Source organism: Berghia stephanieae, chromosome 5, assembly GCF_034508935.2.
Source record: "Berghia stephanieae isolate SIO BIC M18660-M18661 chromosome 5, UCSD_Bste_1.3, whole genome shotgun sequence".
NCBI lineage: Eukaryota > Metazoa > Mollusca > Gastropoda > Nudibranchia > Aeolidiidae > Berghia > Berghia stephanieae.
Window position 1 is genome coordinate 2,051,723 of NC_088364.1, and position 26,863 is coordinate 2,078,585.

Sequence of the window (26,863 nt, forward strand, 5' to 3'; positions counted from 1 at the left end):
TCTGACACAGCATATATCTTTGTGTTGTTTCTGACACAGCCTCGATATCTTTGTGTTGTTTTCTGACACAGCCTCATATCTTTGTGTTGTTTCTGACACAGCCTCATATCTTTGTGTTGTTTTCTGACACAGCCTCATATCTTTGTGTTGTTTCTGACACAGCCTATATCTTTGTGTTGTTTCTGACACAGCCTCATATCTTTGTGTTGTTTCTGACACAGCCTCATATCTTTGTGTTGTTTCTGACACAGCCTCATATCTTTGTGTTGTTTCTGACATAGCCTCATATCTTTGTGTTGTTTCTGACACAGCCTCATATCTTTGTGTTGTTTCTGACACAGCCTCATATCTTTGTGTTGTTTCTGACACAGCCTCATATCTTTGTGTTGTTTCTGACATAGCCTCATATCTTTGTGTTGTTTCTGACACAGCCTCATATCTTTGTGTTGTTTCTGACACAGCCTGATATCTTTGTGTTGTTTCTGACACAGCCTCATATCTTTGTGTTGTTTCTGACACAGCCTCATATCTTTGTGTTGTTTCTGACACAGCCTCATATCTTTGTGTTGTTTCTGACACAGCCTCATATCTTTGTGTTGTTTCTGACATAGCCTCATATCTTTGTGTTGTTTCTGACAGAATGTTGTTGATGACTAAGTCACATCATCAGAGAGATGAGCAGAACATTGACTCGTCACAGGTCGGGGACATCAGTAAGGTAAACACTAACTGTGTTGATGTGTCTTGGTGTGTCAATTTCCCATTGAATACAGTGTCACATGACCAATGTCTCAAGTCATCATTTTCAGTCTCCAATAGAAGCTTTCTATATATATATATATATATATATATATATATATATATATATATATATATATATATATATATATATATATATATCCATCTCATTGGACATGCCTGTTTCTATATCTTTTTCTTTATAAGGACCAATTTATTCATTTATTGAAATCATCGGATGCACACGTTTTCAGTACCATCACCATCTTCCTTTTCTTCTTCTTCTTCTTCTTCTTCTTCTTCTTCTTCTTCTTCTTCTTCTTCTTCTTCTTCTTCTTCTTCTTCTTCTTCTTCTTCTTCTTCTTCTTCTTCTTCTTCTTCTTCTTCTTCTTCTTCTTCTTCTTCTTCTCTCTTCTTCTTCTTCTTCTTCTTCTTCTTCTTCTTCTTCTTCTTCTTCTTCTTCTTCTTCTTCTTCTTCTTCTTCTTCTTCTTCTTCTCCTCCTCCCCTTATTCTTTATGCCTCTTCCCACCTCCTTCCCATCATGCATGTCATATTCTATGTGTCAGCATGCCCCCATGTTGTTGTTGTTGTTTTCAATCTAGCTCATGACATTCCCCATTCATTTCTCTTGGTCATTGCTGTGTGTTAGTTAGTCTTGCCTTGCTTAGCGTGTTGTTGCATGTGAACTTTGATGTATCACTTCTCCACACTTGCGTTGTTTCAGATTTCAGGGGCTGCTGCTAATGTAAGTGTGAAAACCAATGCCGGAAGCACATTGGACATTGTATAGAATTTGCTTTTTAATTTTGTTTCCTTTCTTTCCATTTCCGCCTTTTTAAACCAACCCTAGCACTCAATATCTGTGTGGGGGATCACGTTTTCATGGCACTTCTACAAACTTTGAGTATAGCTTGTTGAATAATAATAATAATAATAATAATAATAATAATAATAATAATAATAATAATAATAATATAATAATAATAATAATAATAATAATAATAATAATAATAATAATAATAATGATAATAATAATAATAATAATAATAATAATAATAATAATAATAATAAATAATAATATAATATAATAATAATAATAATAATAATGATAATGATAATAATAATAATATAATAATAATGATAATGATAATAATAATTATATAATAATAATAATAATAATAATAATAATATAATAATAATAATAATAATAATAATAATAATAATATAATAATAATATATAATAATAATAAATAATAATAATAATAATAATAATAATAATAATAATAATTAATAATAATAATGATAATAATAATAGATAATATATAATATAGATAATAATAATAAATGATAATAATAATAATGATAATAATAATAATGATAATAATAATAATAATAATAATAATAATAATGATAATAATAATTATTATAATGATATACATTTTTGAACAATGATGTATCCACACACATTTAAAAACTGTCCTATTTTTTTTTTAGAGCTTAAGATTTTGTTTCTCATAATTATAGTCATCATATTATGATGCTTATTTTTAAACCACCACCATACTTTTGACCTTGACATTGTTTTTAATGTCATAAAACAAAAGCGTCAATTTTGGATGACGTCATAATAATCTTTCATTCTTAATAGTAGTAAAACTATGACTGGCTTAGATTATTGTCCCATTGCTTAATAGAAACAAACAAAATATTTAACAGGTAAACACTAAACATCAACAAATTTACTTACATTATAATAACTGACAATTCTTTCATTCATTTGGAATAAAATGTACGGCAGATTGTGAACAATTAATGTCATAATAACTGAAAGTATAAAATTGTTAATGTATGGCTTGTTTGTATGTTATGCTCTATTCTACTACTAATAAAAATAGCAGGAAAAAAAAAACCTTTAAAAAAACCTCCAAAAAAAACATGATTATTAAACTCATGGATTGTCAAAATGTGTAGCGTGTATCTAAAAATTCTAACTCCACAAATAAAAGAGTGCCATGCCAGAGATACAGCACAGCAATAACGTTTAATCATTACTGCATAACTCTATACATGATAACCTTTAATCATTACTGTAGAACTACACACCCTTCAAGAGAATGTTTGGAGAGAAAGATAAAATGAGTAAATGTGACTCTTATCCAAGGGAACAACACAAAACACACGACATTTCAGTCTTTGGTCCTCTTCCAGTAAACACCAAATATGTGGCCTAAACGTCGTTTGCTTTGTGTTGTTCCCTTATATATATATGAGTAAAATTTATTCTATCTCTCCATCTTATTGACTCATTTCGGTGCCTCTAGTTTTTCCGTTTGCTTTTGTCATCTTTAAACTAAAGCCCTTGGCTCTCTCTGGGATCCTTACCCGAAAGGGTGCAGTAAAACCTATTATTCCTTTTATGTAGGATGTTTTTTCCATTGTAAATTGTCTCTTTGTATGTTATTAGGGGGATATCGATATATATATCCGTTGGCGGTGGAGTACTTCCCTCTTATACAGGATCATGTGCTTGTGTGTGCCCTCAACCCCCTACCACCCCAAAGTCTTTTAGCACCTTAAGGTCTATGACGCATGACTGTATCCTGATTTCTGTGTTACTTAATGAATTGTTTGCTACCTTTTAGATAGGATGCTTGTCTTTCCACCACACACTCCATAAAGACCTAGCCACCCAATTATTTTTGATTAACTCCCTTTGCTTGAGAGGCAAGTATTGTGCAAACTGAGGTTTTGCAAATCTCACCAAAACCAAAACTGAAAAAAAAAACCCATTGATCTCTTTATTTGCTTCTTTTCTCATCTCTTCCCAATTTAAAACAAAAGCAAACAAAAAAATACACGTCATTCTATTATCCATTTTGATCCAGTTTTAATGGCGTAGAGAATGATTATTTTACTTCTACAGATACACTGCTTATTAGCCACGAATAATTCTTATTGTTCCTATACATAATGTATCATGAAAGCTTTAGAGAAAAAAAATGGTTAGTCTTATTTCTCCAGTCTTCTAACTATTACAAGTACCACTTTTCCCAAATAAAATAAACAATAGCAATGCTTTTTCCATTTTCTAACACATTGGGACGAATCAGTGTGTGTCTTTTGTCTATTTATAAACTACAACTAGTGGGTATTCCTATGCAATTGTTATAAAAACGACATCACACTTTCGACCGTAAAAATCTACTACTGTTATAACGAGGTCAAACAATCATTTTGTCATAGCAACAACATGGCCACCACGAGTGTAGAGAGTGCGTGTGTAAATTCAGCACTTGTTGTTTGTTTGGCATTACATAGACATCGAGAGACAAACCAGATATGAAAAAAATTTACATGTATAAATTGATAAAAACAAAATGTCGTTTAATAAAAACCAAGGCTAGAAAGTCATTTTTAAAAATTACACGTTAATAAAAAAACAAAAAAAATAGGGGTTTATTGAGGCTGTTCCATCATTAAAACATACTCACTTAATGACCAGAGTTATCTATTGAAATAACGATATATATCGTATTTATTTTGTTTCAAATAATCTAAAAGGCACTTTAATAAAATATTCATGTGGTATTCATGAACTCCATTCTTTTTGTCAATAATTTGAGATCTCATTCTCACGGCATTTTATATGCTGTTACAAACTATAATGAGGTGTAAAAAATTCAATAACACTCAAAGCTGAAAACAAGGATTTGGTGGGCTTTTTAAAAATGCGATGCCTCGGCCATTAAACAACCTTCATTAAAACAAATTGGTAGACATAGAGACAAGATGTTTGTCTTTTAGATAGACTCAGTTCAAATTTTATATCAATAATATATCGGGATTTTTTTGCTGCCGTTTAGTTTTAAAATGACATTTTTCTACCTTTTATGCCCATTTTTTATTCTTGAAGTGGTACAGGAATAAAGCTGAAACCTTCTTCTTTAAGACGATACCAAATTTAGCTCTGGACGTTTTTTAATGGCTGAGGTAATAATGCTTGAATGACCCGGTTTAAAATAAGTCCTTTTCTCGACGCATGACGCAAAAGACATAGGGTTTCTCCTGCCAGAAAAATGACGTCTATTGTGGTACCTTATAATAAAAGAGACTGAAATAGCGCTGTATGCCGAGGCATCAAAGTGCTTCAATGTTACAACTATTGGGACTGCATTCTAATTATATTTAAAATACATTGAACTACAGTGGACATAATATGCACTATGCACACATTCTCTATATTCTTACATGACTCAGTCAAATTGTGTTGAAGGTATATCAGGGATTGAATAATAAATGACTAAGATACGAGATATTCATTGACAGGGCATGTTGTCAGATTTTTCTTCAAAACGTTACGTAGAGGATCTAATTGGTTCAGGAAATGAATTCCAAGTTTTTGGGCCAAAAGTACAAAATATTCCCTCGCTGAAAGATTTAATTTTAGTTAGTTTAATGAGATAGGGTGTTGCCAAATGGTATAAAAGTAGGACATTACACAAAGGGAGATAGAGTGTTGCCAAATGGTACCAATTGCTGGAAGACCGGGCCAAATTATACATTACATTTTATCATCATTCCTTTTTTTTTTTTTTTTTTAAGAGATTGTTTACTTGGTTTAATATTTATTTCTACAATGACAATGTACAGCAGTTTTTAGATATCATTTACATCAACAATGTAGTTATTCATAATATTGCATTTGTCTGCTTTTTAGCTTTTAGCAAAGACTTTTATAACTGTTTGAGAAAATTATAGAAATGAGTAGAATCGTTAACAAATGCTTTTTTTAAAAAAAAGAATTAACCATGAATAGAAAAATGAAGTAATGTAAAGGGTGATGGAGTAACATCATAAAGCAATTGATGGGTTTGTAGGCTACAAGTTTACTCCGCTTTATAAACAGATTTTACAAAATCTACCAGGAGGTCATTTTGGACTGTAGAAGACCTCTTTGATGAAGCTTTTACAAAATCTACCAGGAGGTCATTTTGGACTGTAGAAGACCTCTTTGATGAAGGTTTTCCAAAAGTTACCAGGAGGTCATTTTGGACTGAGAAGACCTCTTTGATGAAGGTTTTCCTAAAGTTACCAGGAGGTCATTTTGGACTGTAGAAGACCTCTTTGATGAAGGTTTTCCTAAAGTTACCAGGAGGTCATTTTGGACTGTAGAAGACCTCTTTGATGAAGGTTTTCCAAAAGTTACCAGGAGGTCATTTTGGACTGTAGAAGACTTCTTTGATGAATGTTTTCCTAAAGTTACCAGGAGGTCATTTTGGACTGTAGAAGACCTCTTTGATGAAGCTTTTCCAAAAGTTACCAGGAGGTCATTTTGGACTGTAGAAGACCTCTTTGATGAAGGTTTTCCTAAAGTTACCAGGAGGTCATTTTGGACTGTAGAGGACCTCTTTGATGAAGGTTTTCCAAAAGTTACCAGGAGGTCATTTTGGACTGTAGAGGACCTCTTTGATGAAGGTTTTCCTAGTTACCAGGAGGTCATTTTGGACTGTAGAAGACCGCTTTGATGAAGCTTTTCCAAAAGTTACCAGGAGGTCATTTTGGACTGTAGAAGACCTCTTTGATGAAGGTTTTCCAAAAGTTACCAGGAGGTCGTTTTGGACTGTAGAAGACCTCTTTGATGAAGGTTTTCCAAAAGTTACCAGGAGGTCATTTTGGACTGTAGAAGACCTCTTTGATGAAAGTTTTCCTAAAGTTACCAGGAGGTCATTTTGGACTGTAGAAGACCTCTTTGATGAAGGTTTTCCTAAAGTTACCAGGAGGTCATTTTGGACTGTAGACCTCTTTGATGAAGGTTTTAACAGTGAGAGCCAGACATTTTGTGCTGATCCAAACTTGGCTTTGACTTTATGAAAATAAAAGTGAGACAAAGTGGACACACAAGTTTTGAGTCAATGATGGGATAACCTCGATGACCTGGATAATGTCCTAATGATTGATGAACGTTTTGGGTTTCCCCTTTATCAGAACAACCAATGAAAATCATGTATTGATAAAGAGGAAACTCGAACCACCCCCAATCACTTGTCTTCTATGATTTATTCAAACGTTCCGTTGTTTCCCATTTGGCTTTGATTGGATCCTAAGGTAAATTTGGAAGAGTTCAAAGATTTAAGTTTGGCTGAAACCAAATGTGATGATGGATGATGATATCTAGCAGTTTTTTTTTATTAAACATGTTTGAACACAGCTGCAGAAATTAGCAATGCAGGTAATCAAGCTATGAGAGATGAAGTGAGTAGGAAAGTTCCAGAAGACAATAGAGAATAAAAATTTCGCGGCGGTGATGGGGGTTTGAATCCACAACCTTACTGGTACGACAACTCTGCCTGGCCTGGAAGAGCGTGACTCTAGCATATGAGCTATCCCCGATCATGCTTGCTCCACTCACTTTTTCTAACGCAGGCTATACATTGTCCATAGAGACAAAACACTAAGTAGGGAATTATAGTGCCTAAAGAGCCAGCCTTGCTTTTGCTATAGAATTTTGTCCACAATAGCCCATAGCGGCCAACTGGCCTGATCACATCGGGACTGTCCACAATAGCCCATAGTGGCCAACTGGCCTGATCACATGGGGACTGTCCACAATAGCCCATAGCGGCCAACTGGCCTGATCACATCGGGACTGTCCACAATAGCCCATAGGGGCCAACTGGCCTGATCACATCAGGACTGTCCACAATAGCCCATAGCGGCCAACTGGCCTGATCACATCGGGACTGTCCACAATAGCCCATAGTGGCCAACTGGCCTGATCACATGGGGACTGTCCACAATAGCCCATAGCGGCCAACTGGCCTGATCACATCGGGACTGTCCACAATAGCCCATAGGGGCCAACTGGCCTGATCACATCAGGACTGTCCACAATAGCCCATAGCGGCCAACTGGCCTGATCACATCAGGACTGTCCCCATTTGGCACCCTGGAGAATAAATTTAATTTTATAAACACAATGAACGGTTTATTGATATGAAAATGAACCTTGCACGTCCCCAGGGCTATCAAATTATCTTTTTTTTTCACTAGAAAATTAAAACAAGGCACAGAGAAGGTTCTAAATGTAGATTATAATTTATAATCAAAACAAATGTCGGGCATTTATAAATACTCATAAAAAGTGTGGAGTGGGCGTTTGTATCCATAATATGAGAAAAATAGGGTATGGAGATGGGCCAGATGAAAACAAGGAATAAACAGTCACGGGGTCAGTGCCAAACTCAAGGCTCAATTGACACGACACCCTCCGCCTGGCTGACTGAGAGAGAGAAAGAGAGAGAGAGGGGGGGGGGGGGGGGGGGGGGGGACAGCGAGCGGTCACACAACCGATGAGCTATCCAGCCACACAAAACTTATGGCTTTCAAACTTAGTACCAATCATGCACCCCTCTACTGTGATGACATGACCACAACGAGACAAGACTCGCTGTCCCCTCTCTCCCTGCCAGGTGTCTTGTCACTTTGACCCTGAGTCTGGCACTGACCCCGTGACTTTTTGTTCTCTGTTTTCATCCGGCACTTCCCCATGCCCTATTTTTCTACTTCCCCATTTATATATAGCACAATGTCCACTGAACATGCTCAAAGCATTTTACACAGTTTCCCAAGCCAACAGCAACACTTATGTGTAAAAGGAGAATTGGTTCCTGTGAGGTGATGTTAGAAATTTTTTTTGGACAGAGATAACACTTGTTCAATCTCTTTACACATGATTACAGTGGGAGAATGTGAGTAACAAGCCTTTTCCAAGTATTCAATTTTGCACCACCCAGAGCGAGACTCAAACCTGTGATCTATTAGTCAGAAGGTGGCACACACAAAATGACATTCCACAATAAAATAGTTTGACTCTCGTGTATTTTGACACATGGAGATGTTTTACATATGTTAAATGTTTCTCTTGGCTTGGGACCCCTTGTAAAGCACTTTGAGCATGTTTAGTGGATATTGCGCTACATAGATGCTGTAGTTTTTTGGGGGGGTTTTTAATCTTTGGTTTCAAACACAGGAAGTGAACTCTTAAGCTACCTTTGTCCCACTTTGACAAATTCCTGGTTTGTCTTTGTTGGGGGGGGGGGGGGGGGGGGGCAAAGGGGTATTTTTGTTTTGTTTGCTTGTTTGTTTTTTTAAATTTAAATACTGATTGTCAAAAACTCTTAAAACTTGACATTGGAAAAAAACCAATGTTTTTGACAGGTGACGGATACATCTTATGGAAGGGATATTGCGCAAAGATCGTATGTAGACATCAGTACAGCAATGTCAATAACTCAATTTGACCCTATTACCAATATGGAATCCTTTGTCCTAGAACAGAATAGTTCAGTTTTATTTGTACAACATATATATATATATATTATATATATATATATATATATTATATATATATATATATATATATATATATATATATATATATATATATATATATATATAATATATGGGGTTTTTTTTTTGGGGGGGGGGGGGGTTTGGTTTTTAAAAGATTTATTATTATTATTATTATTATTATTATTATTATTATTATTATTATTATTGTGTTATTGTGTGATAATGTTCTATAAATATGTTTATCGAGGGCCTATAACTGTGTAATTGTGAGAGGGGTGGTTTTGAGAGTAATAAACAACACACTAGTAACAGTTTATACCGTGGGCCACTGGGACCCCCAACCCCCCCCCCCCCCCCCCCCCCCCCCCCCTGGGGAATTTATGCCACCTACTTTTTATTGAAGGAGAACCTCTGATGAGTTGATTTTCACTTGTTTGCCAAAAATTAAGTGTTGCCATCATAGCGTTATTGCCCTTGAAAGGTCATTAAGTGCAAATTTTGGCATAGACTTTTGAAATCACGTGTAAAATAAAAGATATCAACGATAACGTCATATAATTTCATAAATATGGAGAGAAATAGTTATTGTACTATTGTGAAGACATAATGTGACCCAATGATCATTATAAAATGCTTTTTGAAGATAATTTCACAAACGTTCACTTAAAAACGGAGATTAGGGGAATCTGATCACATATGGAAGTTAGTCTATACCGTGGTTCGTCACTAAGCAGTCGTCTAGATTTCACCTCTTGAATTTTTTTCCATCCAATTTCACTTAATATTGTAACGTCTCCACAGTTAGTAAAGTCTGGATTATGAATAATACATGTTCTATTCACAGTTTGTAAAGTCTGGATTATGAATAATACATGTTCTAGTCACAGTTAGTAAAGTCTGGATTATGAATAATACATGTTCTATTCACAGTTTGTAAAGTCTGGATTATGAATAATACATGTTCTAGTCACAGTTAGTAAAGTCTGGATTATGAATAATACATGTTCTAGTCACAGTTTGTAAAGTCTGGATTATGAATAATACATGTTCTAGTCCAACAGTTTCGTTGTAAAGTCTGGATTATGAATAATACATGTTCTAGTCACAGTTTGTAAAGTCTGGATTATGAATAATACATGTTCTAGTCACAGTTTGTAAAGTCTGGATTATGAATAATACATGTTCTAGTCACAGTTAGTAAAGTCTGGATTATGAATAATACATGTTCTAGTCACAGTTGTAAGTCTGGATTATGAATAATACATGTTCTAGTCACAGTTGTAAAGTCTGGATTATGAATAATACATGTTCTAGTCACAGTTTGTAAAGTCTGGATTATGAATAATACATGTTCTATTCACAGTTTGTAAAGTCTGGATTATGAATAATACATGTTCTAGTCACAGTTTGTAAAGTCTGGATTATGAATAATACATGTTCTAGTCACAGTTAGTAAAGTCTGGATTATGAATAATACATGTTCTAGTCACAGTTAGTAAAGTCTGGATTATGAATAATACATGTTCTAGTCACAGTTTGTAAAGTCTGGATTATGAATAATACATGTTCTAGTCACAGTTTGTAAAGTCTGGATTATGAATAATACATGTTCTAGTCTTGTTCAGCTGTTTATTTTTATTTTTTCTCTTTAAAGAGACAGGAGTTTCAGTCGCCATTTCAATAAATATTCACATCAGGTCTTTTTTTTTTTCGTAAAATCATTTGGTTCAAATAAAGTGATTAATAGGGTTACAACCTGAAATATAAGAAACAATAATGTTTAGACTAGCATTTTCATCTTTACCTAATTCATTATATCAAATCTTAAGATTTAAATCGCCTCTACTAAAACTAAAACTGTGTTCAACTATTTCTGTCCAGAGTGTTCAGCAATAGTGTAACAATTCATAATTTAATCTTATTGACTAGTTGTGTGTGTAGTCTTAGATCACACGACTAGTCCTTCTAAATATTGTCTGGATTGTGATTAGTCTCTGGTGGTCAAAAGGGTATGGGAAAGGTTGGGCTTTAATGTAAGCATACCCATGCATCAAAACCACCATCACCACCACCACCACCACCACCACCACCACCAATATCATCGCCATTTCATTACCATAATTGTCATAACCATCATCATCATCATCACCACATCATCATCATCATCAGTCATGATCATCACTATCACCACCAGTATCATCACTATCACCACCATATCATCATCATCATCATCATCATCATCATCATCATCATCATCCAATCCTTGATGTTCCCCACAGTGTCCCAGCAGCCACAGCCCATGGACAGGCGTGTCACAGTTCCTGACAACTTCTAGAAAGATCATCCAGTTTTCCTCAGGTCGAGATCCCAATCCTGGAGATAAGATTGTCTATGTGGCTGGAGCCTTTGATCTCTTCCGTATCCTTGACACTAACTTGGATAAGTTACGACCCAGGCTTTAAGGGGTCATGACATAGACTTTAAAGGGTCATCTTGAATGGTCATGACACAGACTTTGATGGGTCATGACACAGACTTTGATGGGTCATGACACAGACATCGATGGGTCATGACACTGACTTTGATGGGTCATGACACAGACATCGATGGGTCATTACACTGACTTTGATGGGTCATGACACAGACATTGATGGGTCATGACACAGACTTTGATGGGTCATGACACAGACATGTGATGGGTCATGACATCAGGCACTGATTTGATGGGTCATGACAGACACAGTGACATCGATGGGTCATGACACACTGATGGCTCCCTTTGATGGGTCTTGACACATTGATTTGTGTGAATGGCTCTTGTCCTAATTTTGTTTTTGTGTATGGCTTCGTGATCTACTTGTATGACACTCAAACCAGTGGGTCATCATACTCAGGTGTAAAATGGGTACCTGGCCTGGCCATTAACAACGTTGTCTCTGTCAAAAAAAGAATTGTAATACCGCCTAACAGGCATGATATCTCGTCTTTCACATTAAGTGTTGCTGTTGGCTTTGGTACTGTTTGTAAAGTGCTTCATTTGAGGCAGGCTGATATTGTTGCACGAGTTTTCATCGTACTTTTCTTTCTTCATGACTTGGCACTGCTTGATAGAAACCTGTTTGGGATGTTTGTTTGACACCAGTGCCCGTTTTCTGATTTCTTACATTGGTCAGCAGGAATATTTAATTTGTTGTCGGACTTTTAACCAGTCAGGGTTGACTGACCACTGACTGCAAAAAAAAAAGTGAGGACAGACTATGATATAGAGATAATCCCCAACCTTAAGATACGATCTTCTAATCAGGTTTGTTGACTGACCACTGACCACAATAAAAGAGGACAGACTATAATATAGAGATAATCCCCAACCTTAAGATACGATCTTCTAATCAGGTTTGTTGACTGACCACTGACCACAATAAAAGAGGACAGACTATAATATAGAGATAATCCCCAACCTTAAGATACGATCTTCTAATCAGGTTTGTTGACTGACCACTGACCACAATAAAAGAGGACAGACTATAATATAGAGATAATCCCCAACCTTAAGATACAATCTTATATTTCTAATCAGGTTTGTTGACTGACCACTGACCACAATAAAAGAGGACAGACTATAATATAGAGATAATCCCCAACCTTAAGATACGATCTTATATTTCTAATCAAGTTTGTTGACTGACCACTGACCACAATAAAAGACGACAGACTATAATATAATACTATAGACATTGTCCCCAACCTTAACCAAGACAAGATGTCGGACACTTGGATTTCCTAGAGAAGGCAGCAGCCCTTGGAGATTTCGTCATTGTTGGTCTCCACACCGACCCTGTAAGTATCTTTGGCATGGAATCTCCTTCACATTCTAGGACTTGAAATATTCCCTCAGAGTCAGAGCCCTTCGTCTCATGGAGTTTATCCCTGTTACCATGGCATCAAACAGACAATAGCAATTGCATGTTACCCTTTGGATAGGATGCTAGTCTATCACAATGTACATTTCACCGGGTTTAACAGACCCAACTAACTACCCAATCACTGCTGGTTGAATTCGGGGGGGGGGGGGGGGGGGGAATCAATCTTGATCCTTTTGCTTGTGAAGCCATTACTCTGCCAACTGAACACACTTTTGTTTTGACTTTTTTTATTTATTTTTTTCTTCTTTTAAATAATTTCTCAGTGAGGTGGGAAAGTAAATCACTATTGCATTGGATCCGAGGATTCTCGACTATGTGCTCTAGTGGTATGCCACTCGCTTTTGGATTGGAATGTCCTGGGTTCGAGCCTTGCTCGGCACCTGGTTGAGTCCTTGGAGAAGGCTCTTTACTCATAATCTTTCACCGTACTCAGTTGTAAAATGAGTACCTGGCCATTAACAACGTTGTCTCTGTCTGAAAAAAATTGTAACATTTCCTAACAGGCATCATGTCCCGTCCTAAATGTAAAATGTTGCTGTTGGCCAGGGAACCCTTGTAAAGCGCTTGGAAATTGCACTATATAAAAGATTTTTTCTTTTTTTTTTTTAAATCCTAGGATTCTCAAGTTCGAACCCTTTAACACTTTTGTTTGTAGTTTCTTTTCTTTTTTTTTTTTTTTTATTCTCTTGAGCAAGATTTTGAATCCCTAGTTGATGTGTGTGTTTTCCAGGTTGTAAATTGTTACAAAGGATTTTGAATCCATAGTTGATGTGTGTGTTTTCCAGGTTGTAAATCGTTACATAGGATTTTGAATCCCTAGTTGATGTGTGTGTTTTCCAGGTTGTAAATTGTTACAAAGGATTTTGAATCCCTAGTTGATGTGTGTGTTATCCAGGTTGTAAATCGTTACAAAGGATTTGAATCCCTAGTTGATGTGTGTGTTTTCCAGGTTGTAAATTGTTACATAGGATTTTGAATCGCTAGTTGATGTGTGTGTTTTCCAGGTTGTAAATTGTTACAAAGGATTTTGAATCGCTAGTTGATGTGTGTGTTTTCCAGGTTGTAAATTGTTACAAAGGATTTTGAATCCATAGTTGATGTGTGTGTTTTCCAGGTTGTAAATTGTTACAAAGGATTTTGAATCCCTAGTTGATGTGTGTGTTTTCCAGGTTGTAAATCGTTACAAAGGATTTTGAATCCCTAGTTGATGTGTGTGTTTTCCAGGTTGTAAATTGTTACAAAGGATTTTGAATCCCTAGTTGATGTGTGTGTTTTCCAGGTTGTAAATTGTTACATAGGATTTTGAATCCTAGTTGATGTGTGTGTTTTCCTGGTTGTAAATTGTTACAAAGGATTTTGAATCCCTAGTTGATGTGTGTGTTTTCCAGGTTGTAAATCGTTACAAAGGATTTTGAATCCCTAGTTGATGTGTGTGTTTTCCAGGTTGTAAATCGTTACATAGGATTTTGAATCGCTAGTTGATGTGTGTGTTTTCCAGGTTGTAAATCGTTACATAGGATTTTGAATCCATAGTTGATGTGTGTGTTTCCAGGTGTATTGTTACAAGATTGATCCTAGTGATGGTGTGTTTCGTTAAATTGTTACAAAGGATTTTGAATCCATAGTTGATGTGTGTGTTTTCCAGGTTGTAAATTGTTACAAAGGATTTTGAATCCTAGTTGATGTGTGTGTTTTCCAGGTTGTAAATTGTTACATAGGATTTTGAATCCCGAGTTGATGTGTGTGTTTTCCAGGTTGTAAATTGTTACAAGGATTTTGAATCCATAGTTGATGTGTGTGTTTTCCAGGTTGTAAATTGTTACAAAGGATTTTGAATCCATAGTTGATGTGTGTGTTTTCCAGGTTGTAAATCGTTACATAGGATTTTGAATCCATAGTTGATGTGTGTGTTTTCCAGGTTGTAAATGTTACAAGGATTTTGAATCCATAGTTGATGTGTGTGTTTTCCAGGTTGTAAATTGTTACAAAGGATTTTGAATCCATAGTTGATGTGTGTGTTTTCCAGGTTGTAAATCGTTACATAGGATTTTGAATCCTAGTTGATGTGTGTGTTTTCCAGGTTGTAAATTGTTACAAAGGATTTTGAATCCCTATAGTTGTTTAGGTGTGTTGATGGGGTTTTCCAGGTTGTAAATTGTTACAAAGGATTTTGAATCCCTAGTTGATGTGTGTGTTTTCCAGTTGTAATGTTCAGGATTGATCTGTGTTGTGTTTTCAGTTTAAATTGTTACAAAGGATTTTGAATCCTAGTTGATGTGTGTGTTTTCCAGGTTGTAAATTGTTACAAAGGATTTTGAATCCATAGTTGATGTTGTGTTTTCCAGGTTGTAAATTGTTACAAGGATTTTGAATCCTAGTTGATGTGTGTGTTTTCCAGGTTGTAAATTGTTACAAAGGATTTTGAATCCCATAGTTGATGTGTGTGTTTTCCAGGTTGTAAATTGTTACAAAGGATTTTGAATCCATAGTTGATGTGTGTGTTTTCCAGGTTGTAAATTGTTACAAAGGATTTTGAATCCTAGTTGATGTGTGTGTTTTCCAGGTTGTAAATTGTTACAAAGGATTTTGAATCCATAGTTGATGTGTGTGTTTTCCAGGTTGTAAATTGTTACAAAGGATTTTGAATCCCTAGTTGATGTGTGTGTTTTCCAGGTTGTAAATTGTTACAAGGATTTTGAATCCCTAGTTGATGTGTGTGTTTTCCAGGTTGTAAATTGTTACAAAGGATTTTGAATCCCTAGTTGATGTGTGTGTTTTCCAGGTTGTAAATCGTTACAAGGATTTTGAATCCCTAGTTGATGTGTGTGTTTTCAGGTTGTAAATCGTTACAAGGATTTTGAATCCTAGTTGATGTGTGTGTTTTCCAGGTTGTAAATGTTACAAAGGATTTTGAATCCCTAGTTGATGTGTGTGTTTTCCAGGTTGTAAATCGTTACATAGGATTTTGAATCTAGTTGATGTTGTTTTTCAGGTTGTAATTGTCATGAATCCTAGTTATTGTGTGTTTTCCAGGTTGTAAATCGTTACAAAGGATTTTGAATCCCTAGTTGATGTGTGTGTTTTCCAGGTTTGGTAAATTGTCTTAACAAAGGATTTTGAATCCCTAGTTGATGTGTGTGTTTTCCAGGTTGTAAATCTGTTACATAGGATTTTGAATCCTAGTTGATGTGTGTGTTTTCCAGGTTGTAAATTGTTACAAAGGATTTTGAATCCCTAGTTGATGTGTGTGTTTTCCAGGTTGTAAATCGTTACAAAGGATTTTGAATCCTAGTTGATGTGTGTGTTTTCCAGGTTGTAAATCGTTACAAGGATTTTGAATCCTAGTTGATGTGTGTGTTTTCCAGGTTGTAAATTGTTACAAAGGATTTTGAATCCCTAGTTGATGTGTGTGTTTTCCAGGTTGTAAATCGTTACATAGGATTTTGAATCCTAGTTGATGTGTGTGTTTTCCAGGTTGTAAATCGTTACAAAGGATTTTGAATCCCTAGTTGATGTGTGTGTTTTCCAGGTTGTAAATCGTTACATAGGATTTTGAATCGCTAGTTGATGTGTGTGTTCCTGGGTGGGGATCCTGACCTCCCATAGTGGGCAGGGAGGTACATGCTGTGTCTTCTATCCCCCCATACCCGTTTTCCAATTGTTTCCTGTCGTTGTCTTGGAATGAGATTACTTAGTTTTGTCCTGACCCTGGCTGAGGTTCCTTGGCTGGGAGGGAAACAGTTGAATGTATAGTTATAGTTTGGGAGATGATATTTTTTTCTTTGTAAATCATCTCGCTGTTATGTATTGTATTTTGTTCAGTTTACATACTAATAGTATATTATATGATTTGTAAACATTTGAGTGTATTCTTCTTAGTTGGGACCTGTGCTTGTGTCTGGATGAGACTTTTAGGTGATCTCAAACTAAGTACTTTGATGGTGTGCTCTTGGAATCTACAGGTGTTCCCTATTTGAACCAATTCCCCTTTGTCTCACCTTTTCTTTTGTGCTTTAATTGTTATTCTAGAACTTTTTACTATCCCATTTTCTTCCTTTTTACTGGCGCTGATATGGCGTTAATGTGTTGCAAGCCCCGTAAAACCCTTATCAACAAAAAACCAAACATATGTGTGTGTTTTCCAGGTTGTAAATCGTTACAAGGGATCCAACTACCCCATCATGAATCTACACGAAAGGACTCTAAGTGTTCTGGCTTGTCGGGTGAGTTGGAGACATTGGTCATGTAACCACGTTTTAAAACATTTTCTTAGTTGCATCATTGTTGTTGATGTCGAAAGATGGTGACAAAGGGCCTGAAGACAGTCTATAGTGCATCCATTGTTGTTGATGCCGCTGATGGTGACAAAGGGCCTGAAGACAGTCTATAGTGCATCCATTGTTGTTGATGTCGATGATGGTGACAAAGGGCCTGAAGACAGTTATATACCTTGTGGTGTTCAATATAGAGATGGTGACAGAAGGGCCTGAAGACAGTCTATAGTGCATCCATTGTTGTTGATGCGATGATGGTGACAAAGGGCCTGAAGACAGTCTATAGTGCATCCATTGTTGTTGCGATGATGGTGACAAAGGGCCTGAAGACAGTCTATAGTGCATCCATTGTTGTTGATGCCGATGATGGTGACAAAGGGCCTGAAGACAGTCTATAGTGCATCCATTGTTGTTGATGTCGATGATGGTGACAAAGGGCCTGAAGACAGTCTATAGTGCATCCATTGTTGTTGATGTCGATGATGGTGACAAAGGGCCTGAAGACAGTCTATAGTGCATCCATTGTTGTTGATGCGTGATGGTGACAAAGGGCCTGAAGACAGTCTATAGTGCATCCATTGTTGTTGATGCCGCTGATGGTGACAAAGGGCCTGAAGACAGTCTATAGTGCATCCATTGTTGTTGATGTCGATGATGGTGACAAAGGGCCTGAAGACAGTCTATAGTGCATCCATTGTTGTTGATGGTGACGAAGGGCCTGAAGACAATCTATAGTGCATCCATTGTTGTTGATAGTGACAAAGGGCCTGAAGACAGTCTATAGTGCATCCATTGTTGATGATGGTGACAAAGGGCCTGAAGACAGTCTATAGTGCATCCATTGTTGTTGATGCCGCTGATGGTGACAAAGGGCCTGAAGACAGTCTATAGTGCATCCATTGTTGTTGATGTCGATGATGGTGACAAAGGGCCTGAAGACAGTCTATAGTGCATCCATTGTTGTTGATGCCGATGATGGTGTACAGGTGTATTTATGGATTTCTATGAATGATGACTCATACAGGTGTATTTATGGATTTCTAACGTATGATGACTCATACAGGTGTATTTATGGATTTCTGTGAATGATGACTCATACAGGTGTATTTATGGATTTCTAACGTATGATGACTCGTACAGGTGTACAATCACGTTTATAGATAGTAAGCGCTTGGTATGAAGCTCGCAACATTGCCATCCAGAAGTATAATGGACCAACACACAAAACTGTGTGTAACCTTGAACGCTTATAGTCTGGTTAATACAGTTTAGTGAGAATTACTCATAAACGCGGATGTCAAAAAACAATAGCAAGTACTTGAGTGATGCCAACTTTATTCTATTTATAGGGTTATATCCACTTGATTGTGTTTTAGATTTTGACTGGTCAAGCTTGTGAGGATCTGAGATTACAAATTGTGTTTATCAATAACCCAATCAATCTGCTTTAATTTAATAGGATTCAATAGTCTTGATGTCACGTCCGCCTAGCAACCAACAGCTTGGTTCTAAACAAAGAAAACCGGTACTCTTTATTCTCCATGCTGGCTAGAACTTTTTCATGTGTCATGTGATCAGAATTTATAAAAGTCAAAACATGATCAGATTTCTAATGATTTTCTCCTCTGGATACAATTTTAAGCTTGTCAGAGAAGTATTTAATGAGGGCGGTGATGGAGATAATGGCGTCCGCCATTGTTCCATAGTTTAGAACGGAGGAAGTGACTTTACAACTGTTGAACCCTATTGTATGTGAATATTTGTGTGTTTGTTTGACAGTTTGTGTCAGAGGTGGTGATTGGAGCTCCGTATTCTGTCACCAAGGATTTGATGGAACACTTTAAGGTAGGTCTTTCGACCAGGTTGGTGTCTATGTGTGTGTGTGTGTGTGTGTATGTGTGTGTGTCTGGATGTATTTTTATGTGGGTGTGTCTGTGTGTGTGTGTCTGGATGTGTTTTATGTGTGTGTGTGTTGTCTGGATGTATTTTATGTGTGTGTGTGTGTGTCTGGATGTATTTTATGTGTGTGTGTGTGTGTGTGTCTGGATGTATTTTATGTGTGTGTGCGTGTGTGTGTGTGTGTGTCTGGATGTATTTTTATGTGTGTGCGTGTGTGTGTGTCTGGATGTATTTTATGTGTGTGTGCGTGTGTGTGTGTCTGGATGTATTTTATGTGTGTGTGTGTCTGGATGTATTTTTATGTGTGTGCGGTGATGTGTTGGATGTTTTTATGTGTGTGCGTGTGTGTGTTGATGTTTTATGTGTGTGCGTGTGTGTGTGTCTGGATGTATTTTATGTGTGGGTATGTCTGGATGTATTTTTATGTGTGTGCGTATGTGTGTGTCTGGATGTATTTTATGGTGTTGTGTGATGTATTTTATGTGTGTGTGTGTTGGATGTATTTATGTGTGTGCGTTGTGTGTCGGTTTTATGTGTGTGTGTCTGGATGTTTATTGTGTTGTGTGTGTCTGGATGTATTTTATGTGTGTGTGTCTGGATGTATTATTGTGTGTGTATGTCTGGCTGTATTTTATGTGTGTGTGTGTGGATGTATTTTTATGTGTGTGTGTGTGTGTGTGTGTGTCTGTATGTATTATTGTGTGTGTGTGTCTGGATGTATTTTATGTGTGTGTGTGTGTGTGTCTGGATGTATTATTGTGTGTGTATGTGTGTGTGTGTCTGGATGTATTATTGTGTGTGTGTGTGTGTGTGTCTGGATGTATTATTGTGTGTGTATGTGTGTGTGTGTCTGGATGTATTTTATGTGTGTGTGTGTGTGTGTTTGTGTGTGCCTTTTTATGTAGGTGTATGTGAATGCATATATGTGTTTGTGTGTAGGTGTATAAGTATATGTGAAAATATGTGTGTGTGTGGCTTTTTCTAGGTGTATGTGCATGCATGAATATGTGTGTGTGTGTGTTTGTGTGTGTGTGTGTGTGTATTTAAATAATCACAGATAATTAAAAACTTTTATAAAGTGAAACACACACAAATTCATTTTTTGTTTTGTTTGAAATGACTTGCTATACTCGGTGTCTGACATTGCTTGTGTCGTGATAAAAACCGTTGTACACCACATCCCCCCCCCCCCCCTCCTTCCCCTGTTGTCTATTCCAGGTAGACATAGTCTGTCATGGGATGACCAAGATCAGCCCAGACGTGGACGGCACGGATCCCTATGCTGTAAGTGTTTTGTCTGTGATTCACTGGAATAGTGGGGGGTGATATCCTGGAATTGGGGAGGGACTAAGACGAGCCCCCTAAATGAAAATGTCCCCCCACCAGTTTGAAAATGACACTACACAAATATGGTGAAATGTATATCATTTGATAGATTTCCCCCTTCCCCACACTCTAGACAAAGAACATCAGACATGTTTTCTTAAAAACAACGGCAGAATAAAGAGACTTTTATTTTATTACACTGTTGAATGGATTGTTTTTACCATTTTGATAAAATGTAAGCCTGTATCAAAGTACTTTCCGCCAGATGTAAAAGACCCAGCCACCCAATGACTTGTATGGACAGGAGGGTTAGAAAAAAAAATGTAGGCAGGGCTTAATGATAACTGTTCCTTAACTGGTGAGGCTACCGTGTAAATGTGAAGGAAGTCGTGGATGGGATTGAAGGATAGAACACTCATCTCTAGTGGCCCATTTAGACGTATAGCCTTCGTACATGGTTCGACGAACATAGATGAGACGTGATAGATGTGAATCGAGAAGTTCCGTTTAGACAGGCAGTTAATTGCATCGGATATGGGACATTGTACTTCCATTGTCAATCTTGGGAAACGTTGTGTGTTTGTGTGTATTTGTGTGTGGTTCCTCCCCCCATCCCCCCTTCCATAGTGCCGTAAACTTCACTTACTCAATAGAGAGAGACCCCCTTCCATAGTGTGAAGTAAGAGGGACTTGAAAACTAATCACCCACTAGACTTCGATGAACCATCAACTCGAAGACAGGAAAATATCAGGCAGCTCCTGACATCCGGAGCTTGGGTGGACATCCGTCGGATTTGATTGAAATTCCTCGTTTACACGCTCAGTTTTCATGGGTTTGGTCCATTATCCACAATTTGTTCGGATGAGATGAAATTCCTCGTTTACACGCTCAGTTTTCACGAGTTTTGGTCCATTATCACATTTGTTCGGATTGATTGAAATTCCTCGTTTACACGCTCAGTTTTCACGAGTTTTGGTCCATTATCCACAATTTGTCGACATCCGTCGGACCGTGTCTGAAAAGTCTGTACGTCTAAATGGGACGCTAAACATTCTTCTAGTCTTCTGTATGGTATCTGTATGGTTGGCGCTGAAGAAACCAATGGTCTGGTTGTATTTCAGTGGCGTCCTCATTGGGCGCGGGCCCATGTCAGTCGGGCCTTGAAATCGTTTAGGTGTGGTGCCATGATGACCAGTTCATCCAGCCCATTCCACTCCAAGATAGTTCTAATGAAGAAAGAATTTCTGTAGTTTTGTGTTCTTGTCTGTGGGATTTTGAAGCAGTTCGAATTGTTTGTGGCGTATCTGTCAATGGGGTTTTCTGTTATCTTGTCTAGGGATTCTCCTTGTAATGCTGATGATATCCATGCGTGTTACATGATGTGTATTGTTTTACTCTGTGATGTCACAGGAACCCAAAAGTCAAGGCAAGTTCCACATGATTGACAGTAAGAATGATTTGACCACAGCCATTATCATTGAAAGGATTATCAAACACAGGTATGTTGTGGCATTTGTTTGTGTGTGTGTGTGTGTGTGTATGTCATCGCCATCATCATTGTCATCATCATCATCATTATTATTATCATCATCCTCATCATTATCATCATCATCATTGTCATTACCATCATCATCATTATCATTATCATCATCCTAATCATCATCATCATCATCATCGACATCATCAACAACCCTTCCACCTTTCTACCCCACAGATTGGAATACAAGACACGTAACAAGAAGAAAGAGGAGAAAGAGATGAAGATTATGCAATATCTCCAGGAGAAGGAAAGGGAGAAGGAGAATGCTCAAGCCTAAACACACTGACAGATAGAAAGAGTCACACAGATGTGGCCAGACATTGGGGCTGTATTGACACAGTTGACTAACAAAAAAAACTAACAACCCTTTCATCAAAAGTCATCAACAGCAATTTAAATAACATCTTTGTGAAAAAACAAAATACCAAACGTGGAATGTTTCGGGCTTAAAACCCTTCCTCATCCAGTAACAAAAACAATAATAACATCACTTAAATTCCAGACGGCAGAAAAGTATTTTGACCCGTTTTGTTGGCTTGACATACAATGTGGAAATTTGGACATGGTACAAGCTGTCTATCAACTCCGTATCACTGGATCGACGTGGTTGAGGTTCGATTCCAATGATTGACCTTGTCATTTTGTGATGAAGACCGGATGGAATGTGGATGATGTGTCACTAGAACTATAACCATTCTGACAACGTTTGTGTTTTACTGGTGGCTTGTGCCTTCGGAACATACAAAGGGTCGTTTTGGAGACACAGACAAAAATTAGTCTGTCTTAATTTTGGTTAGATTTTGATTCATCTTCGCTTCCACAACCTTTAAAACTGGATAAACATAGAATAATGATGGATACAAGTAGTTATCCGTGCTGATGGTTATACTTTAGATCCGTGGAAATCAAAGGGTTTCGGTGGTCATGGGAGGAATGTCCCCTCCGCCAATCAAATGTACTGGCAGTGAGAGACGTGATGTGTGTGCTGGAACAAATTGGCCTAAGTTTTCCATTCCTCACAAGTTAGTTAGAGTATCAAAGATGTATTAGCATCTCAATGACGGTGCTGCGGTTCTCTGGAAAAACACATATTTAAAAATTAGGCCAGAAAAGTCGTCCTTCATATATCGATCGATTTAAATGACTCTCATCTTGGCAAAAACTCTCAAACCCGGGACTTCGGCGAAGTTTACAAAATCAATCCTTCAAAATTTTCCTCATTTTTTTTCACTTTTGTGTCACCATCAGCACACTGAGTAATGAAGTTGTTTTTCAATGTGTCATTCGACTGTGTCAAGGGGTATTTTTCAGGGCTGCCCATATGTGTAGGGGATGTAAGAATTGATTTTGGTAAACGCTTGATATTACATGATGTTTTATTGTAGGATTTTTAGTCGTCTCTCAATGTAACCGTTTTATATATCAGATTTTTATCTATATGTTTATTTTTCATAACATTGTTATTTATTATGATCGTATTTATTGAATTACGATGGGAGAATCAGTATTACCTACCGATGTCCTCGATTTTGGCTGAATCATCATATATGTATACATATATATGTGTGTGTGTGCTTGTTTATTTATGATTTGTAGGTCAATTCAGTGGTATTAGGAGAAAACAAGGTTAAAAGTTTCATTTAATTTATGTATGTATTCCATTTATTTTTTGATCCAGATATTATAAAGGTATTTCTATTATTAATAATGCTACTCTCTGTATGAGAATGTTGGTGACTTTAGTCGGAATGAGGGGTATTCTATGATCTTTGGTGGTGGTAGTGTATAGATGGTTGGTAGCACGTAGTGGTAGTTGCTGGTGGTAGGGGTTGTCAGAGAAGTGGTGGTGGAAGGGGTCGCCAATGGATATATAGATAACGGCGGTTCAGACAGGATTTCTCCTACTATTGATTCGAACATGAAATGAGGTGAGTAGAGAAATGCCAGGAGATAATAGAGAATAAACATTTTTTGGTGATAGGAGTTAAATGAGCTTTTATATAGCGCAATATCCACTAAACGTGCTCAAGCCTTTACAATTGGTCCCTGGCCAATAGCAACACTTAACATGTAGGATGGGACGTGACATCTGTGAGGCGATATTACAATTTTTTTCGGACAGAGACAAAGCTGTTAACGGCCAGGTACTCATTTTACACCAGAGTACGGTGAGAGAATGTGATTAAAGAGCCTTTTCCAAGGTTTCCACTATGCACAGAGCAAGGCTCGAACCCAGGACCTTCAGATCGGAAAGTGAGTGTCATACCACTAGACCACATAGGAATTGAACCCTTGACATTGAGTGTTACGGCATCCCTCCATTCTGTGGAGTTGTGGAAGGCGCCGATTTCAGAGCATCCTTGATATGGCCAGAGAGACGTGTTGTAACCGTCCATTCGTGGGTTCATCTCCCCATCTCCCCAAACGTTTTTATTCTCTGTTGCCTTCTATCACTTTTTAACTCCCTTCATTTCTTGTTATTATCAACACAAGTGTCTGATCCACTTGCTTTTCTCAACTCATAGACTGAAGGAAATATGTGGTTATCCGGAAGCCATTTTGATTTGGCTTTGACTTGGATGCGGAGTTTGACACAAGCATTTTGTGTCTACGGAATATTTGTATTATTTTGTCAATTTAGTCTGTGGATTTTTCTGCATTTCATTTTAAAACTTTGCCTGTTTTGTTTTTTTGTAAACAAGAATTGCGTATGTGTGTGTGTGAGTGTTTGTTTACTAGACCGGTTTAATGAAGTCATGAATTCATAGGGTTGATGAAAACATTTCTACCATGTAGAATTTTATTTGCTCATATTTTTCTTCTTCTTTCTAGAATCCTAAAGGTTTATTTGAATCGTTGCGTGTGTGGGACCATTCTGTGATGGATTGGTTGTTACACGTGTGTGGGACCATTCTGTGATGGATTGGTTGTTACACGTGTGTGGGACCATTCTGTGATGGATTGGTTGTTACACGTGTGTGGGACCATTCTGTGATGGATTGGTTGTTACATGTGTGTGGGACCATTCTGTGATGGATTGGTTGTTACGCGTGTGTGGGACCATTCTGTGATGGATTGGTTGTTACATGTGTGTGGGACCATTCTGTGATGGATTGGTTGTTACACGTGTGTGGGACCATTCTGTGATGGATTGGTTGTTACGCGTGTGTGGGACCATTCTGTGATGGATTGGTTGTTACGCGTGTGTGGGACCATTCTGTGATGGATTGGTTGTTACACGTGTGTGGGACCATTCTGTGATGGATTGGTTGTTACACGTGTGTGGGACCATTCTGTGATGGATTGGTTGTTACACGTGTGTGGGACCATTCTGTGATGGATTGGTTGTTACACGTGTGTGGGACCATTCTGTGATGGATTGGTTGTTACACGTGTGTGGGACCATTCTGTGATGGATTGGTTGTTACACGTGTGTGGGACCATTCTGTGATGGATTGGTTGTTACACGTGTGTGGGACCATTCTGTGATGGATTGGTTGTTACGCGTGTGTGGGACCATTCTGTGATGGATTGGTTGTTACGCGTGTGTGGGACCATTCTGTGATGGATTGGTTGTTACACGTGTGTGGGACCATTCTGTGATGGATTGGTTGTTACGCGTGTGTGGGACCATTCTGTGATGGATTGGTTGTTACACGTGTGTGGGACCATTCTGTGATGGATTGGTTGTTACACGTGTGTGGGACCATTCTGTGATGGATTGGTTGTTACATGTGTGTGGGACCATTCTGTGATGGATTGGTTGTTACACGTGTGTGGGACCATTCTGTGATGGATTGGTTGTTACACGTGTGTGGGACCATTCTGTGATGGATTGGTTGTTACGCGTGTGTGGGACCATTCTGTGATGGATTGGTTGTTACACGTGTGTGGGACCATTCTGTGATGGATTGGTTGTTACACGTGTGTGGGACCATTCTGTGATGGATTGGTTGTTACACGTGTGTGGGACCATTCTGTGATGGATTGGTTGTTACACGTGTGTGGGACCATTCTGTGATGGATTGGTTGTTACACGTGTGTGGGACCATTCTGTGATGGATTGGTTGTTACATGTGTGTGGGACCATTCTGTGATGGATTGGTTGTTACACGTGTGTGGGACCATTCTGTGATGGATTGGTTGTTACACGTGTGTGGGACCATTCTGTGATGGATTGGTTGTTACACGTGTGTGGGACCATTCTGTGATGGATTGGTTGTTACTAGCTCACGTCCAATGGTTGGCTAGGGGCGTGTCCTTTTTGTATGTCAAACATCCATTGCAAACACATAATAAAACAATAGAAAATAGAGGGGAAAAAAACCTTCAGCAGAATGTAATAACGAGTGTTCTATTTTCAAGATAGATAATTTGAATTGAAAGAAAAAAAAAAATTAAAACAATGTATCATAATTGTCATATATTCAAGAAAAATAATATAATATGAAAGGACAACAGCAACTACCCTTTTGGACTATTTATTATTTGTGATATTTCTACAGATAGGAATGTGGAATCATTTATGTTGATAACGTTATGCATACACAAGACTTCAGGGATATTTGGTTCAAATAGACATTGTCATTGTTTTAATTTTCACAATTTGATGACTTCTATTGTGTGTGTGTGTGTGTGTGTGTGTGTGTGTGTGCTTTGTTATTCTCAACGACCCAGTCATGACCATCTCATAAGGATCAATTCGTGTGTGAACAGATCACGTCAGATTTACTGTCCCTTCTCATGACCTCATCTTTGGCAACGCAATCTTGTGGATAGCTTGTCCCTGATGGAATGTGTATTCCTGAC

General features: G+C 37.5%; 1 protein-coding gene across 2 annotated transcripts in view; it reads left to right on the top strand.

Annotated features, from left to right (window-relative positions):
- Positions 1 to 26,451, top strand: part of LOC144972234 (ethanolamine-phosphate cytidylyltransferase-like) — a 42,485-nt gene extending 16,034 nt beyond the window's left edge. The window contains exons 8-16 of one of the 2 annotated variants that reach the window (XM_078913273.1): positions 640 to 718; positions 1,464 to 1,484; positions 11,371 to 11,509; positions 12,852 to 12,928; positions 17,160 to 17,237; positions 19,068 to 19,133; positions 20,406 to 20,471; positions 21,925 to 22,013; positions 22,229 to 26,451. In XM_078913273.1, coding sequence (XP_078769399.1) covers positions 640 to 718; positions 1,464 to 1,484; positions 11,371 to 11,509; positions 12,852 to 12,928; positions 17,160 to 17,237; positions 19,068 to 19,133; positions 20,406 to 20,471; positions 21,925 to 22,013; positions 22,229 to 22,331 — 718 coding nt within the window. In that variant the 3' untranslated portion in view covers positions 22,332 to 26,451. The remainder of the gene's footprint in view (positions 1 to 639; positions 719 to 1,463; positions 1,485 to 11,370; positions 11,510 to 12,851; positions 12,929 to 17,159; positions 17,238 to 19,067; positions 19,134 to 20,405; positions 20,472 to 21,924; positions 22,014 to 22,228) is intronic. The other variant, XM_078913274.1, reaches the window with a different exon arrangement.
- Positions 26,452 to 26,863: the final 412 nt, after the last annotated feature.